This window comes from Drosophila subobscura, chromosome U, assembly GCF_008121235.1.
Source record: "Drosophila subobscura isolate 14011-0131.10 chromosome U, UCBerk_Dsub_1.0, whole genome shotgun sequence".
Lineage (NCBI taxonomy): Eukaryota > Metazoa > Arthropoda > Insecta > Diptera > Drosophilidae > Drosophila > Drosophila subobscura.
The window spans coordinates 17,776,144-17,795,037 of record NC_048534.1 but is presented as its reverse complement, the minus strand read 5'-3'; the positions used below and the strand labels follow the sequence as shown (position 1 = coordinate 17,795,037).

General features: G+C 43.4%; 1 protein-coding gene across 2 annotated transcripts in view; it reads right to left on the bottom strand.

Moving 5' to 3' along the window:
* LOC117901023 (roundabout homolog 2) overlaps nucleotides 1–10,345 on the bottom strand; it is a 43,849-nt gene extending 33,504 nt beyond the window's left edge. Inside the window, exon 1 of one of the 2 annotated variants that reach the window (XM_034811626.1) lies at nucleotides 9,760–10,345. In XM_034811626.1, the coding sequence (XP_034667517.1) occupies nucleotides 9,760–10,009 (250 nt within the window). In that variant the 5' untranslated portion in view covers nucleotides 10,010–10,345. The remainder of the gene's footprint in view (nucleotides 1–9,759) is intronic. The other variant, XM_034811624.1, reaches the window with a different exon arrangement.
* Nucleotides 10,346–18,894: the final 8,549 nt, after the last annotated feature.

Below are 18,894 nucleotides of genomic sequence, written 5' to 3'. Positions count from 1 at the left end.
GCAGCAGCAGCAGCAGCAGCAGCAGCCGAAGTATCGACAGCTTCGGCAACGGGCGTGAATTATTCCCCTTAGTCCCCTCCTTGATGGACACAGAATATCGCGCGCAAGTTTGCACCTTGAAGGGGGAGAGGGAGACGCCTCTGACAGGCAGCAATAAAAGTTTTGCTGCTCTTTTGGGGGCAGGGTTCCATGAATTAAAGAAGAGCCTTGCAGCTTGTAAATTTCTTTCTGCGACTTCTGCCTTCCTTTTGTTTCAAAGTCTTGCAAATTGTGCTCCCATTTGCTGCTGCAATTTTGAACCCTTTCCTAGAGCATCTCCACTTCGACTCTCTGCCTTTTCTTTTCCTTCTTTTCGCTGGCCCTCTGGCTACCGTGAGTAATTAAGCCGCAATGCCTTTTGGCTTGTCCGTTGTCCCCTTTGGGCGCAGCTTCAAACGTCAGGAGCCGCGGGCCTGCTCCTTTCGCCCAATTAAAGCTCTATAAAAATCACCTAAGGGCCCCGCGCGGGCATTTGACAATCAACTTTAATAATAACACAAGAAATACCGCGCCCCACCCACTCAACCTTGACCCTGGGCGCTGCCATTGAGGATATTTGCACAAAACGTGGGTTAAGGCAGGGGAAGCAGTGGAGGAAGCAGTGCGGCAAGCAGTCGGGCAAGCAGTCTCGGGTTGAGGAGTCACGGGAAACAAGTTGCGATAACAACAAAATGCTAAAAAAGGGCGCAAAAAAATTATGAAAAATTAATTTCTGCCCGACGGCAGATTTTTGCTTGTTTCTTTTTTTTTTGCGCTATCACTCGAACACGAATGAAGGGAGGGAGGGGTGCGGTGTGCGGGGCAGACAGACATAAAAGTTGTTGCAAGGGTCGAAAGATGCAATAAGGTTTATGCGCGATGGCATCTTGGGATTTATCAAACGATAAAGCAAAGGTGATAAAGGTTGAACGGAATTGAGTGTGATGTTAATGGGTGGACGGGGGTCAGGCGAGTGGGGAAAAGGTGGGAAATATGAAGGGGATTTACGGGATGGACAAACATTAATCAAAGACTGAAACTTTGTAGCTGTTCATAAATTGTACCCAAAAGAGATGAGGATAAATCGTCCAAAAATGTTCCTCCATCTAGGCACAAGTTCTTCTATCACATAAATAATCGTTTTTTAATCAAAGTAATTTCATTGGTGGGATATGAAACTATCTCTTGAATGGTCTTTGATATCTTCAGCTCATTGTGATAATTATTAATCATCATTTAATTAATTTTTTACTTCATGAATTGCTCTTCCCGCATAAACTGAATTATCACACATTCCGCAAATACAAATTCTCCCATCATCAGAGGGGACTCGTCCCATCATCGTTTTTTTACCCTCAATTGCTCGCTGCCATGTGCTGGCTGCCTTGCTCTTTTGTGCGGATGTTTTGCAATGCGTTCCACTGTGTCGCTGTGTGTCTCCTCTCTGTTGTGGTAACGATGACGATTGCTGTCGAACCACCAACCACCAACAACGGTGGCAACTTTGGGCCTGCAGCAGGAGGCTCTCTGGCTCTCTGGTATCCCTTCGATTTGTTGGTCTGTCATCATGCCTCATCATTGTCAGCCGCCGCTGCTCACTCCTCCTGCCCGGCATGTGCAACATTTTCATCATCATTATTTTATGCTGCAGCAGGCTCAACCCCAAAGGCGTCCTCGCGCTCTCCACCTCCTGCCCGCCTCCCTCCTACCTCCTACCTCCTACCTTTCGATGTCATGTTCTTTGTTTTTGCTTCACTTCTTCGTCGTTTTTTCTCCTCCTGGTTGTTTGTTGTAGTATTTATGCATTATTGAATTTTTGTTTATAAGACAACGAACGACATGTTTGGGTGTCTGCAAGTCGGGGGGCAATTATTATGACTTCACGATCCTGAGAATGTTTACAAGAGAGCAAAAAGGGCTGCCTGCCTGATCATGTTTATATCCCCCAGTCCGGAGTTCCAGAAGGAGAACCAAAACCCAAGCCAGGCTCCCGCAATGATTTCCATTGAAAGTTTGTTAAATTATGTGATTTAGTTATGGGTCCCATATTAGACATAATTCCAGAAATATACCAGAAAATACTAGATTAATACAAATAATATTCCAGAAAATACTAAAAGTCTTAGAAAAATTAGCTTAATTGAAACCAATCAAAATACCAGAAAATACTAGATAATACCAGAAAAATAACAAAAATACCACATGTCTTAAACATGAAGCTCCTTCATTTTCTTTATTTTCTGAGAACATTTTAGAAGTATACTAGAAAATACTAGAAAATACCAACACTCTATAATATCAAGCTTATTCATTTTCTTCATCTTCATCCATTTAATGCGACATTTATCGATCTGCTAAAATCTCCCCCAATAAAGATCTTTCTCCTCTTGATCTTCCATTTAATCTGCCCATTAACCTGCTAGATCTACTCCATCATATCTGTATCTCTCTCTCCCTCTCTGTTAAAAATAGAGTTATCACTCGCTGGGTGCAGGCAATTGGCAATTGTCACAGAGGACCGAATCACAGCCAACTCAAGTGGCAAACAATGTCAGTCAAGTCGATCCGCTGATCCTCGTGTTGATTTCCCAGTCAGAGGGATCTCTGTGCTCTGTGTCCCCTTGGAGCCGCTGATCACTGATCGCACACGGATGCGAGATCCACGGAACGTTGATGCCTATTGACAGCTCACAGCGGTTTATTAATGATCATGCTGAGGCCGATACGATCCCTCTGGTGGAGAGTGGAGTCCGAGTCCGGGAGCGGGAGCGGGAGCCCAAAGAATGTTTCTGGTTTGCACGCGATGCGCATCAATCTCAGATAAAGAAAGATCACTCAGCTGTCGGACGATCACTTTGCCCCGCCGATCGTGTGGCATCGATCGTCTGTTCGCTATGCAAATTCAAGACTGGTTGGGTCCTTCCTCTTTTTCTTTTTCTTTGCAGTTTATTTTTTATGTTTTTTGATTAATTGCCGCTGCAATTTTAATTAATTTTTGCGCCATTCCAAGTGGAAAGCTATCTCGCTGATCCGATCTCTCTTGCCTCTTGCCTTCTGCCTTCTGCCTGAATAATTAACCATAAAATTGTGTAGATAAATGCCGAGTAAATCAATCAGCGACTTGACAGAGTTTGCCCACATGCAGAAATTTCCCAGAAATCTAAAACCCAAAGGAAGTTCCATTTTCCCACAAAAGGTGCGTCAGCGTCACAAATTAAATATTTACTTTGAACCGAAGGCAGCCCCGAACACACACACCCATTTAACCCAGTTCCACAATATTCTCTATGATGATTGCAATGTTTACAAATTCTAAAACAAATGTCGCTGCTTGGTGTAACTCGAAACGAAACAGAGCGACTGGGAGAGGCAGGGAGGAAGGCCTCTTTAGCATGTAAATAAAATGCTAAAAAGAAGAACCCAAAGGAGAAACGCATCAAGAGGCGACACGAGTGGAGGCCTTATCTTAAATGCATGCCACAAACAGAGAGAAGAGCGGAGAGAGAGAGGCTCTGTCCGACTGTCCCGTGGTCTTGGGAAAGTGTCGCCGCACTCTCGAAGTGATTGGCATATCGCATTTCCCCATTTGCCCGTCGTCGCAAAACTGCAATAAATTTAAGTCCGGATAGGGGGGCAGCAAAACCAAAAGAAAAACCAGTAAAAAGCTCAAGACAGAGGCAGCAGAGCAGGTTGGCATTTGGTTCTTAGTCAGGCGACTAAGAACCAAATTAATTTTATGACAAACTCGCTGAATGGCAAAAGCTACCAGCCAAATCTTCTGCCCCTCAGACAGCAATACGTGGGCTGGGTACGGGGCCTGCAGCCCACTCTGAATCTTTTGGATGGAAATGAAATGAAATTATAAGAATTAATTCGATATGCCAAAGCCTGGTTAAATTTAGTGTCAAGGTTTTGGTTACCTGAACTCAATTTATGCGTCATTTGTTAGACAGCTTTATGGGTCATTTTATCGGGGAAGAAATGTTTTAATTTAGAGAATATTTAAGAGAGGTTTTTGAGATTTATTTAGAGGATTTAAGATGGAAAAGAAATGGTTTAAAGATTCCTTTCTTTTAGAGATTTATTAGGGAGATTTTAGCAAGAGAAAAAGTGTTTTAGTTTGTAGAATATTTCCTATAAAATTCGTAGATTTATTTAGAGGAGTTTAAGTAGCTGGAAATGCTTAAGTAAAGTCTCTCCTTACCACTCCTTACGCCATTCCTTAACCACTTTGGCTCCTCAAATGGCATTCCTAATGCGTTTCGTTATACCCTAACTAAATGCTTTTTTTGGTTTATGGCACTGTCCATGCCACTGCCCATATCAATATCAAGTTTATTTTAGCCTTTTTAGCATATTTTAGTGTCTTATCAGGCGGTCACCGTCAATGGCAGCAAATGAGTCTGGAAACCGCACACTTACACCCCACGGAGGAGGTGGGCAGGAAGGGGACATGTTGGCGAATGCTGGCAGTTGGCAACATGTTGCCAAAGAACAAGAACTCCATTGTAGGTTTTCGCCTGGGTTGACAGTCATTTAGATTTATGGCTGATTGTCTGGCAACGGCAGCAGCAGCGCGTTTTTATAGACAAAAACAACAACTTGTTGTCGGCTGGAGCAGATACACTGCTTAAAGAAGGGTATTATAAGTGTTAAGAGATTTTTGTGACTAAGTGGATTTTGTGTTAGAAATAGAAGCGTGGCAAATGGGCCTTTAGTTTTGAGTTTACAAATCTTTTGCAAAGATTCTTTTGCCTTTAAAGTTTGTTGCATATTTGAGACTTATTTGCTTCCTGCACCGTTCCATCTGTTCTGCTAGGGCATCAACGCTTCGACTTTACGCCTGCAGTTCTTTCTTCTCGTCCCTCGCTTGATGCCTTCGTTGTTGTTGTCTTCGTGCTTGCTGCCTTCGTTGTTGTTGCCTTATTTGCACGCAGAGCCCGCAATCCAATTTTTGCATGTTCGTTGTCGTTGTCGTCGTCGTACGCAGGTGAGTACAAGAGGCGCACAGAGACACGGGAGGAGAGCGGCCAAAGAGGAGAGGGAGCGGCGGGGAGAGCGACACACGGAGGAGTGAGCACCGCGAGGGCAGAACTTGTTTAGCAACAAGTTGACCAATTTGCATGTGTCGCACTCTCTTCACCCGAGTCCCCGCCAAGTACCGACTGCGCCCCTCACTCCTTTATTAGATATCCGCAATGCGATAAACGTCCGACGGCGATCGCCGCGACTCTGCGGACTCTTCGGACGCTCTGCGGACTCTCTTCGCTTTATTGATTTAAATGCCATGGCAGCGGCATCTTCCTCCACAAGTCACAGTCACATCGACAATCGAAAATCTGTGATTCGAGGATCCCACAGCAAGTCAAATCCGCTCCCCGCGCTCTCCCCCCGGTGCAGATTAAGCCGTTTGTCAACTTGTCATAATTGCCCAGACCAAAACATAAGCAGGGTGATGGGGGAGGGGGGAGGGAACCCCAGAGTGGCGCCGATCTCCTCACTGCCTTCCACTCTTGTTAACAAATTATAAAGTTTTTCGCTGTGCAGCAAGCCAAACGCCAACGTTTTGTTGCCAAACCTGCAACCGACGACGACGACGATGACTCAAGGCAATTCTTTGCAAATTTTTCATCATTTTCTTTGGCCCGAGCGCGTAGGCAGCGTTGGAAAATCTGAGACCGAGACTGAGACTGGCGACTGCCGACTGCTGGCGGCCATGTCTGCCACAGAGAGAGCCACTGCTCAGGCCTTAACTTCATCAAGTGCAAATATGCAAATCTCTGACTCTGAATCCGTGGCTCTGTCCCCTGCCACTCGACTTTGGCTTAAGGATAAATGACAAAGACAAAGACAAAGACAAACCTCTTTTTGGGCTGCAGCCGGAAAGTTCAGATTTGTGTAATTAAATGCGTATTAGCCGCAGCCTAACTTGTTGATCCTTCTAGTTAGCTCGTTTTTGTGAAGGAACTTCCGCAGTGGCCAAAGGGAGAAATTCTTGGGAAAGCAATTGCATAAGTAGCAGGAAAAGTGGTAATATTAGTGGTATAAATTGCAAATTAAAATGTAGCTGCTTTTTTCCCTCAACCGAAAACCCCTCCTAAACCATTTCCAAACATTTTGCAATCGTTTTTGCTGCCATTTTGCTGCCTGGAACTGCCTGCCTTTCCCATAACTTGTGCATCAAATTTCATGTTGATTGACCTCTCCCGAATTGCATATCCTCCTGCCCACCTCTGGCACCTTTCTCCTCTCTCTTTCTCCTACTCCCACTCCTACTCCTGCCAGCCAGTTGCTCTCCTGCAGTTATCCTATTGCTTCACACATAGCATTTCCAATGCAATTTGCAAACCTTTTTCTCACCAAAAGCGCACAGATTTGCTTCGAGGCTAGGAGGCAGCACGAAAAAGAGGCAAAAAACGTTGGCCAAAAAAAAAGTGCAGCAACGCCTTCTCAACGAAATAAAGGAAAGAAAAAAGAGGCAGGCAAAAATCAGAGAGAGAGAAATAACCATTTTGGCCGGGCATTTTGCATTGCTTTGGATTGCATGCAAAAATGCAGCAGCAGCAGCAGCAGCAACAGCAACAACAACAGTAATAGGAACAACAGTAACGGCTTTAAACGCCAACTGCAACAACTGCAACTACAACAACAACAACAACAACAACATCAGGAACAACATCAGCGACTGCGGCATAACTGCAACATTTTCGGCTGCAAGTTTGCATTTTGCGCGGCTGCCAGGCTTAATTTTTCCTTTATTTTTAATATCACAAAAAAAGCAACCAAAAAGGCTGGCAAAATGTCCATAAAACCCACGGCTATGCGCACACACACACACACAGCCCACACAGACACATACAAACATTTGGAACGGTGCTGTCAAGCGGAGCTCTGGCTCCCAGGAGGCCAAGAAGAGAGGAAAAATTACAAGAAGGAAAAAATCTTTGCGTAGGCAAAACTTGGCTCGGACCATGTCCAAGCTGCGCCTCGCCTCTGCAGCCTTTTCCTCGACATTTTCAGAGCCTCTTCCGCGCCTTTGCCGCCTCTTCGGCCTCTTCAAACTTGTTGCTGTTCTGGCCCCGTCTGTGCGCGACTGTTGTTTTAAATAATTAATTATTGTTTAGTTGGCAAACAGCCTGGTCAAGATCGAATGGCCCCACAACAAGAGGCAGCCACACACAGCAGAAGGTTCGACGGCAATTAGAAGGAAAATAAATTCTAGAGCCAGAAAGGAGAGGCTTTGATTGGGAGGCGAAAAGATGTCGAAAGTTCTGGGGATGTTGCTAAGATTTTTAAGTATTTTTTACTACAAATTCGTGATCTAAATTGTTGTTACTTATTTCTTTAATATTCTAGCAATTTTAGGGAACATTTTTAATGTTTTTGCGGGGTTTTAGAGGTGCAAAAGTACCCCGAAATTCCTCACAAATAAAACAGTTCACCGCCCAATAATCTACAGCCCCAAAGGTCATCGCAGACACATAGATAAATAGGTGCATGAGTACTCCATCTTTAAGCACCTCCAGCCAAGCGTCGGTGCAACTTTTCAATCACATTTTGTGGCCCCAAACTCTGTGCCGAATCTGGCCAATCGATGGAAAAACTCGCCTCTGCTGCCCCATTCATTATGTGGCCTGCAGCTGGAGAATGGCATGGAATGGAACGGGGCATAGCAGCTCATTGGATGGATGCCCTGGACAAAATCGGTAGGGCAATCATGTGATTGAACAAATAACATGCCACAGAACCGGCACTTGACTCCATTTGAAAGTAAGCCAAAGAGCAAGGAGGAGAGCGAGCGAGAGGCCCGCTACTTAGCCCAATTTTCGCATAATGCACATGAGACTCAGACTCAGGCACAGAAAATTGCACAAAAGTCGCAGAGCGGCTTGAGGCACAAGCCAAAAAATAGACAAGACAAAAGAGCGAAATGTGAACCTAGAAAAAAAAGAGTGTGCCACCACCCCCCTGGAGATACACATTAAAAAAAGGGAACTGCAGCATGTTGCAGGCAGTTGGTGGGGGGCAGGGCAGTTAGCAGTGGACAAAACGCTCCCCAGAGTGGCATTAGCAGGGTGGCAGCAAGAGGGGTTGCAACATAATAATTTTATGACCCCTGAAAGATTCTCAAGCAGGCAAGGATTGACCCACCACCCGCCGTACAAAATCACAAATAAAAGCACAAGTCACACACCCTGCCTGCGCCTGTCGTGTGCCGTGAGCAGATAATTTTATACAATTTATTATATCAAACGAGCGTCGTTGTCGCGTGCAACACTTGCCACACATCCCACTGCCGCAGAGATACAAAATCTGAGCAGAGAGAGAGAGGCTGCTGGCTGCTGGCTCTTGGCTGTTGCGTGCTAAATGTTTTCACGTGGCGCAGCGCAAAATGAATCCCAAATCCGTATCCGCATCCGAATCCGAATCCGAATCCCAATTGCGTGTGTCCAACAATTTGAAGATATCATTTGGGCGTTGGGTTGGCATTAAAAAGCGTTTAATAAGCATTAGATTACAACATTCTCCAGCTGCCAAGAGGAGTGGGCACAAGGCCTGTCCATGCCTCATTTAGATACGTATTTTTATCTGATACTCTGTCGAGCCAATCAACCTTCGAGCCCCAGCCCCAGAGTCTACAACTTTGCTTCAGTTTCGTTTCTCTCTTTCATTGGCAGACCACAAAAGCCGCAAGATTCATTAGAAAGAAAAACTATTCACTAATAATCAGGTTCCCCTTGGGGGCAAAGCGAAAAACTATTTACAACAATACATTGATTAGTTTTCTGTTTTTTGTTGCTGAACTGCAAACTCATTTCTCAACATTTTGTGCTGTGTTTTGGTTGAGTGATCTCTTGTGATCCTCTCTCTGTCCCCAAGGAGCTGCTGCACTGCTTTTTACATGCACTTTTTCGATGTGTAACTCGAGCTGCGTTCTGTCTTTGGTTGCCACAAAATGCGATGTCCCCGAGTGAGGTTCAGCGAGGTTAAAAATTGAAGCAAAGTGCCTGCAGATAAGCGACTGGAGATTGAGAGTTTGGAGGGGAATTATTCAATGTTTAAAAGTAATTAAATATTGGAAAGAGTTGAGCACTTCCGTGAGCTGTATTAAGCCTCCAAAGGAGCCCCTTAAAACACTCTCCCTTGACCCTCTATCTACCTCTAAGCCAGCCGAAATCCACCTAGACAAATCTCTTATTGTGCCCCCAAATAAACAGATCTTGCAACCCAAAAAGAAATCTCCACTAATGCCGGAGAGATTCCAGGGACAAACGCACGGATCTGGCAGCCTCCCACGAGAGGGAGATGCTGGAGGGGAGCAGCAGCAGAAGTGCAGCAGCGGCAGACTGCCATGAATAATGTGTCTATGTGCCACAGTGGCACAGTGGAGATGTCGCGTTTCGTCTATAAAAATCGGCCTTAAAATCCATTAGCGAGCGCTGGCAACAAGGGGCATAAATAAACCGCAGTGCCTCAATTTCGTTCACTCCCCACCGAAAATAGATGAAACACGTAAATGGAAGCAAATGACGCTAATAAATAATTGTGTGGGGGAGAGTGGAGCGAGGGAGAGGGAGTCGTGGACCCAGAGTGGAAAGGATTTGCATGTTGTGGGAGGAAATAGTTTGTCAAACTGCGAGTCATAGTTTTGCCCTTGATGTTGGCTGCCACTGCCACTGCAACTGCAACTGTTGCAAGCATAACGTATAAATTCTATGCCACACATCTGCTGACACTTACCCTTGAGCGCGGCAACTTGTGTTAATCCATTTAATCCAGAGAGTATCAGCAGCATGGGGAATACTACGGCTGACATCCTCTGGCCGCTGATTATTTTTAGCCTTTTGGGCTGCGACGCTGCGTCGACATTTTGATTGTTTCTTCTATGTCTTCGCCGTTTGATCTCGCTGACGTTGGTATTTTTAAACGCACTTTCCGCTGATAAATGCTGCAACTGCAACTGCAACTGTGGCAACTGTGGCAACTGCATCTTGTCAAGTTTTTATTCTACTTTTGCTTCAATTTAATTGCCCGAAAATCTTTCTTGGCACAAACCCGGCAGCCACTCTATCCATCCATTCAAAATAGAACTGCACTCATTTTTCGGTTTTTTTCGGTGTTTTCGTTTTTAGATTTTTTGTTTTATTTGCTGATTCTTTTGTATATTTTGGCACACACAATATTTTCGGAATCGTTTTCGAATCAATCTCAATCCATGGCGGGGTTTCTGCGCCGTCTAACCGGAACGACGAAAGACTACGACAACCACGACCCAGGCGAACGGCAGAGCGACGAACCAAACACTTTCAACGCAAAAAATCAACTGGCGAAGGCGCCCGGTTTCCAGCTGGCAGACAGCAGCCAAAGCCAAGGAACCGAGCGACTGCTGCCGAAGGCCACTCGGGTCGGGTGCGCTCGGCTAGCGCTCGGCTGTGCAGCGGCGACGGCTCGCAGTGCTTGTTGCATGCTGTGGACTCCATTTGGATTGTATTAACCTTTTGTTTACTTGCTGGCCTGCCATTCTGTCGGTGGGGTTTGTTTTGTTCCATTTGCCAGTCGTTTACTTCGTGTGGTAGAATTCTACTTAGGCCCTGTACGTGCGTGTGTGCGTGTTTGTTTGTGTGTGTGTGTTTGTGTGCGGCTGGGCAACATTCGATGAAACGAAATGGAACTGAATGTTGAATCATTTGTTGATAAGAATGAAGAGCTGAAGTGGGTTTTATATTGTTTTATAGAGTGCGTTCTTTGTGGCAAAAAGGGGATTAAATATATTTTTAAAATAAAAAATATTCTGACTGTGGATCATTTGATGGAGTTCAGAGTGGCTAAAATTTGTTTTCTTTAACGTTTATTGTCTTATGGAAAGAGTTATTTCTGGGAATTGAAAAGAGTGCTGGAAAAGTTGATCAAATATTGCATTGTTAGGCCGCAAAAGGGTAACAAAAGCGCAAGAAATGTGAACAAATATTGGGATACTTTAGTGTAGGAGAGAAAATGGATAAAAGTGTCTAAAAATTATAAGTTACCATCGAAATTTGTATTAATTTAATTTCTTAAACTTCTAGAATTTACCAGAGAATATTACAGAATATTTGAGAATTTCTTTAATATATTTTGAGAATATATTTTACCTACAGAAATTCATAAAAATCTTGATATAACACTTAAATATAGATAAAAATACGCTTCTTATCGCACTATTTATGAACCTTAATTTAAATATTAATTTGGAGTATTTTTCCAAGAGGGTTTTAAAGCAACAAATTTGCTCTGAGAAGAGATTTTCCTATGGGCAAGCTGCAGATGCAGGCCTGAGGTAGAAAAAACGATGATCGAATCTTGCCAAACACAAAAGTCGCGCAGGGCTGCCCTCCCACACGATCTGAGATATTTTCAAGAATTTTCTCCATCCTTTAATTATGTGTTTTGAAGTTTTGCGACTGTAATCTGCTTTGGGCCACATCTGACAAGACCACCGCTGGCACTGGCACTCCTCAAAGGATACACCTTCCACGAGGATAATGGCTGAAAATAGGTAGCCAATTTCTATGCCAAATCCACTGCTAAGCCCGGACTTCAAGCCGTCGCGAAGACAATAGATTTGTTTCCTTTGGGCAACTCCCTGTAATATTGGAAAAACAAAGAAACAGAAAATGATTTTGCCGGCAGTTGAAGGTCATGTCATGTCGTGTCTTGTTCTTTGTAAATGGATTTCTGTGTTGACAAATGTCAGCAGATGACAGGGGAAGACTAATCGAATTTCTATCTTTTTCTCATTAAAATAAAAGCGTAAGAAATGGCTTAAAGTTGCCTTCTATCAAGTCAACAAATGGGCAAACCAGCATTCGGCTCTTGGATAATCCATACTTGTTGCATTTTGATTGCCTCTTCCCTCTGCGACTTTTGTTATGCTGATTCCCTCGGTCTCTGCCCCACTCCGCCCCATTCTGCTATCTAATCTGTGCGAGTGCGCCGCCACTTCACTCTCCAGCTGTTAGCTCATCTATTTCCAAACTGCAATAAAGCCAGGCCAGACCCAGAACAGACACAACAGACACAACACTCCAACGCATTTCACAATCATTCCACACAGAATGGGTAAAAAATGAATAGAAATCAAAGTGGTTCTTGCGTGGACACTGTCCCTATCAGACGCCTTTTCTCTCGGGCTCCGCTAATGAAAAAAAGAATCAATTGAATTGACCAAAAACCCGATACGATACTGTGGATATTTGTGTTGTATTAATTTATCAAAGTGCAGTATCCGAGAGACTGAGGTTCGAACGTATAAATCGCTGCCTAATTTCCCAACATTTGTGCCATAATCAATACAAGTTCTTCCCTTCCCTCCTCTTCGCTCTCTCTCAGGTAGATTTTCCTCACTCAGTCGATGGCCCCGAGTGTGAAGTCTGTTCATTAATGCCCTGGGTCGAGCGTTCCCCCTTGGAGTCATCAAAAGATACAGATAGATTTGCCGTTGCCTTGGGTTCGGTCCACAGAAGTGTAAAATGGAGGTGTGTTCTCCAGTTCACGGACAAGAATTGTGCGTGCATGGGTTCGGGATGGGATGGGACGGGCTCGGGGCAGGTGTCGGTCTGGGACTGAGTCCATCATTCTCTCGTTTTACTACTCTCAGTCGCTTCTTTTTTCAAATATTCAATGTGCATTGTCTTTGCCCCGAGAGGTCAAGGTGCGCAGTGCATTTCTTTATCCTCCCGAACTCAGGTAAAAAGGCTCCGCATTTCTGTGGCAGGTAAACCATTTTTCAACTGCCGATAATTGGCCAATTTAGGGAAAAGCGATGCTCTGCCTGAAAGGCGAGAGCGATATCTGTTCAAGGGCGCAGAACTTTAGCCACGCCGTGGGGTAGGGCATGGAAAAATGCGGTGTGAAAATTGTGTTTCTAAAACAAGAAGTCCGTGAAGATGCGGCTGCTGCCAATGTGTGGAGTTTTTCAATATTTTATGGGTTTTCGTAGTGTGAAAATTTACATAAAACATTTTTAGTTTAACAAAATAAATATAAGAAAATGTAAATTACAATAAAAAAATATAAAAATGATATATTAATACAAATTAGATACAAAAAATAAATATAAAATAATAAAAAATTAATTCGAAATATAAGTATTGATTGAATAAATTAAAAAACAATGAAAATAAAATTAAAAAATAAAAAAAAAACTAAAAAAATAAATATTAAATATAAATAAAAAAATGTAAAATAAATCAATAAATATTTAGCATGAAATAATTTACATAAAATGAAAATATCACCTCATAGAGTCCCAAGTGCCGCGACCCCATGACACCTTTGCCTCAATGTCTGCACTTGCCTTCCAGTAATCATTTCCCCATCCATCGTAGAACGTCTTAGACTTCCTTTTACTTATTCATTTGCCTTTAACTTCTGCACTCTCCGAACTCTCAGCCGAACTTTGGCAACGTTGCATGCAACAATAATCTAGACAGAATGTTGTGTTGTTTGTTGGCACTGCCTTTGCCCTTTGTCGTGCCCCCAAAAAGTCAGTCAGTATCTGTCTGTCATGTCGTTTTGGCTTAAGCCTTGTTAATGACGTGTAAGTTGCCGTCTCAATTGCGGATTTGTGCAGAGAGCTTCCTTCCTCCACTGCCAAAACGAAACGACAATTTGATTGTCAAAATGGGGAGCCCGAAAAAGTGGAGCCACCCGAGAAACTTATGGACATAAATTGAGGGCAGGAAGGGCATGCGGATACTCCTTTTTTTATTTTTTTATTTGTATAAAAAGCAAACAAATTACGTAAACGTGGCGCACTCAAGATAATTGAAATTAGCGACTGTGACAGCATGATTACCTTCCCTAACATCTTCTGGATAAACGCCCAGGCCACAAATCTCACAGCAGAGAGAAAAGGGGAGACAGAACGAGAGCCACACGCATGTGTATCCACGAAGAAGACTTTGGAGTCGCCCACTCGCCCGGAGCCAAACCCCAATTGAGTGGGTTCCTTGGACAGACAGCCCAGAGACCCCAGAGCCATCTTCTGCCTCACCCAACCCAAAACGCATTGGGATCTCTGTCGTACAATTGCTGAGATTTGCTGGGGCCACATACTCGTATGATAATGAGCAGGAAATGAGTTGAGTGTGAAATTTATGGACAGGAGTGGCTAGTCCTCTTTGCGCTTTGAATAATGTTTGTAATTAGAAATATCCATCTGATAATTTATGAAGCTTCTTCCCCATGGCAAGCTGTCAATGAATGTTGGAGGTGCAAACTCCACCATTTCCCTTGCCCAATAATTCCATTTAAATACCGCAAATCCACGTGGTGTGTGGTGTTAATCCAGTCACCTAAAAATATGCACAGCTGTGCGGAGCCACAAGAATGCCGCCCATAAAAACGTAATCCCATTAGCAATAAATGTGAATGCCACCAACAAATGAAATTAAAAGTCAATAAAAGTTTAACTAACTCGAACAATAATAAAAATCAATGAATCTGTTGTGTGTCTCCGAAGCTCATAAATTATGTAAAAAAAATGTATACACAAAACGTGGAAAAAATATCACAAAATATTGAAATTGCCAGCGAATTTTCATATTTTGTGTTTGGAAATTGCAAGTGAATTAAATATTCAAATTTTGAAAGGGAACAATGGGGTGTAATTAATCGGGGCTATGGTTGAAGTGGAACTTGGTACATTTAGGGAATAAAAGGGATGAGTGTGGGCATTTTATTGCCCATTTATAGCTGAGAAGAATGCAGGAAAGTAAAAGTTGCGGAGTTGTTTATAATTATTCAAAAAATCAGCCAATATTTCTGCTATAATTTGGGATCATTTCTGCATTACAGGACAAACATTTAGAAACATTTCAGAACGTTGAGAGCGCTGCGAAAACTTCAAACTTTCAAGAGTGATTCCAGCGTCGATAAAAACGAAAAAGCCACATAAAATAATTCTGATTATGTTCAGCTGTAATGTGTACACCCCGCAGTTACCCTTCCCTCAATTCCTTGGAACTAGAGCACAATTATTATTTTGGCAAATGTTTTGTGTGTTTTCCGTTGGCAATTTGCATTTGGCTTTTCGTTAGAAATTTGAATTTCGATGCCATGATGCCAGATGATAGCGCAGGGCTTATTAACATTTTATTGTTTTTGCGCCGGCTTCTAATTAATATTTTCAGTAGTTGGCGACGACCACCAACAAAGGCGAACGAGTGGGAAGGAGACACACAGAGAGAGAGAGAGAGAGGGAGAGAGGGAGACAGACATGCAGTCAGTCGTGCAGTGAGGAGGAGGAGGAGACGTTGACTGCCTGCCGTTTTTTTGTTGTGGGCGTCAGTTGTATTTCATTTGAATGGAGCTTTTTGTGTGTTTTTTGGGGGGAACTATTTCGTAATCGAGATAATCATAGAGTGGATTCATTAAAAATCCGAAATATGAGCAAAGCAAACAAAAACACAAACAAAAAGCGAAGCTTTGAAGCTGCTGGCGGTCCCCGGGACGTTGCCCCCTTCTGTGGCAAATAGTTTTGTAGATCTCTATCGGATCGGGGGGGCAAATATTCGGTTGTTTCTGGTAGCACAACATAAACAGCAGGCCCTCTCGCATGAGCATAATTAATTACATATTTCAATTGTGTGACACTCGGCATTACGAAATTTGTTCACCAAAAATTCATTTTCATTTCCATTTGTTTTTCTTTGGGCCGTGGCTGTGGCTTTGCCCTTTTATCCATATGAGGATTGTTCTGCGGATTGTTGATCTTTGCTGCAGATTGTTGAATCGAGTACGGAGTAATCTCTTTTTGTTTCTTTGAGACGGAGAGAGAGAACACCCAGGGTTTCGTTGAGGTCGTACAGTGTGTGGCAGGCTGCTGTCTGGCTTCCTGTATTTTTGTTTGCCCAAAGGTTACGCCGCAGGGCGGCGGGGTGGAGTTGCCTCCGAGTGATGATCCATGGGATTACTTACAGCAAAATGTCGCTTGTTTGGACAAGCACTGTTGCAGCATTTGGGGGGAGTTTCGGAGTAGCAAGAATAGGTTTGACATAAGACAAAGATTGTGTACAAAAAATACAGCAGAAATTCTATGCAGCGGGCAACCTGTGTGCCAGTGTTTTCATTCAATCAATGAACGGAAGGAGTGAATTTAAAAGAATATTCGGGGAATAGATCTAAGGAAAACAGACCTCTTTTCTATACCAAAGAACTTCTCATGATTTTAGAACTTATTTAAATAGTTAACAAATTATTTTTTGAGGTTCAAAAAGTGTTCAAACTTTGAAATTCAATTAAAAAAGAAACACAGCCGTTGCCCAAATACTTTTTGCACATAAATTCTCAGTAAAAGTTCTCTGTAAACCTCTACAACTTCTTCGCTTATAACTTTCCCATAACCCAGAGAAAAAACATTCATTCTTCATTCCATTTTTAGTCACAGCTAATTTTCAATCAGCCTCCCCCATTTCTGCAGAAGATGATCCCAATGCCAATTGGTTAAGCTCTATGCGGTCTATCCCCTAATCACTTAATACCCTAAATAACCGATAGTTAAGATCCCAAGACAGACAGAGAGAGGGATACCGCTGCAGAGCCAGAGCCAGACGGGTAGTCAATTTAACAACCATCTATCATTAAATAATTTGTTAAATTTTCGTTCAAAAACGCAAAAGCGCCACGAAGACCCTCGGGAACTCCGTTCCTTCAGTTTTAATTAGTTGTGCAGTCGATAAAAATGCGCTGAAAATGAAGCGAAACGGAAAGACAGAACCGTAAAGAACGCAAAAGCAACAAAAGAAACGCGTGAGGGAGGGGACAGAATGAAATACAAAAAGAAGCTGAAAAAGATTCGCACGCATTCAGCAGAGATCCGCAGAGACAGCGGCCCCGCAGAGGTAGCGACTGAAATAGGATCATTAGCAGTGGGAAGAGGGAGAGCAGCAGAGAGCAAAGAGAGTCGACCAGGGGTTACCTGGTAGTGGGAATATTTTAGGGAAACTTGCAAAGGGCTTGAGGGTCAAAGAAGAAATTCAATGAAATGGAAAAAAAGAATTGCAGAACAGTGAAGCGCGAATGGTGCTGATCCACACCTTACAGGGTACCAAAAGAGAACACAAACAAAAAAGCGACAGTCAGTGGGAGAAATATATAGACTGAAAGGGAGAGGACTTGCTTTTGTGGTTGGTTTATCCAGTGGCGCAGGCGAAATGGTTGGTACGTGATCGGTTCATAAAACTAAAAGCACCCATAAACTGATAATTTGAGGATTTATAAAAGAAAAGCAAAAAATAGCCACAAAGCCATGGCCACAAGAACGTTTGAAAGGCAGAGAGCAGCGAGCCCGAGCCCTATGGATCTTGGATTGATCGAGTTGGCAAAGCCCGGGCAAAATCGGCGCAGGAAGCACATCGATAATCATGATAATGATGAGCGGACCCATCGCACGGGTGATGGTAATGATGATGATGGGGATGGTTCCTGGAAGTTAGGATTAGGAACAGTTTTCTAACTGAAAAAAACGAGTGGCCTAAACAGCTTATAATCATGTTAAGCTAAGTGAAATCAGCAAGACAGAAGCCTCATTTTGCTGGTTGAATGATTTTCTTGGGTGAATGAATGTGCATTAGGATTAGCGCTTAGCGTTTGGCCAAGAAGGAGGTTCGAGATATTTGTAGGAAATTATAGAAAAAGTGATTTAGAATGTGGAAGATTCGGTAGCTGAAAGAGAAGAGCGAAAGATCACCTGGAGAACAGAGTTCACACAATCAAAATCTGAGAGAAGATCACCAGCAAAACCAAATCGAAAAGGTTTCCTCTTTTTTATGATCTTTACTAAATGAAATCTTCAGTGCACCCTTGTAATGGTCTCCCCACCAGAGAGGCAGAACTAAATTATTTTGTAGACTAATCCGCTTGCGGGCTCGCTGGCACTCTGTGATTTCATGACCAAAGCGCTGATCCGTGATCCCTTTTTATGTGCCGTGGCAGCTCAGCAGTTCATGTTCGAACACTTTCCGAGCATGATTAAATTTTAATGTGTTTTCATTTTAAGGCGTTTCATTGTGCAAACTCTTTCGACATTCGACTGGGGGGGACTACCGCTGGAAGCTGCTGCTTCTGGCAGATCGTAAAATGTTCACAGTTCCCCCCGTGCATTTTTATGATCGTCGAAGCTAATTAAAATATTTCCAGCTTTGGGGAGATTGGAAACGGAACTTGCGCTCTTAAAGCAAATTCGTGTTCATTTTCTTGCTGCTGCTGAATGCGACTGGACTCGATTTGCAATTTGCCATAATTAAGAATTAACTTTGTGGCGTCCATAAATCGGCAGACAGACGACAGTTTGCACAGCTCTCAGGCGGAGAGGGAGAAGCAAACTCTTATCTCTGCCACTGAGCAGCAGGTCAAGAGTGTTGGCGACCCTAGACGACTATAAAAAATTGAAAATTACCAACGCAACGAGACGGAGATAGACAATGCAGAGATACAGATACAGATACAAAAGGAGAGACAACTAAAAAACGAGGGTAGAAGGGCATCTCGAATCAGCAGCCATGAATGAAGTGCGTACTGAATGAAATGGGATGGCTCTTGGTCTGGGATGGGTCTCGGATGAGAACTAAATCTCCGATATGAGTACACGTATCTGGTGGAGAGAGCATGGCAAATTCATACTTCAAAAAGATACACAAAAAATCACACAGACACACAATCGGTTCCTCTACCTCGCTTTAATATAGTTTTTGTTTAGCTGCGCGACAACATCGACTGCCCGGCCCTGCCCTTCCCCTTTGCCGTATCTTTCATTCGCCTTTCAATCGACAGTCGCAGGCAGGGGACAAAGCCGCTGCCGGGTATCCCAGGCCTTACCGTCCGAAGGGTTGTGTC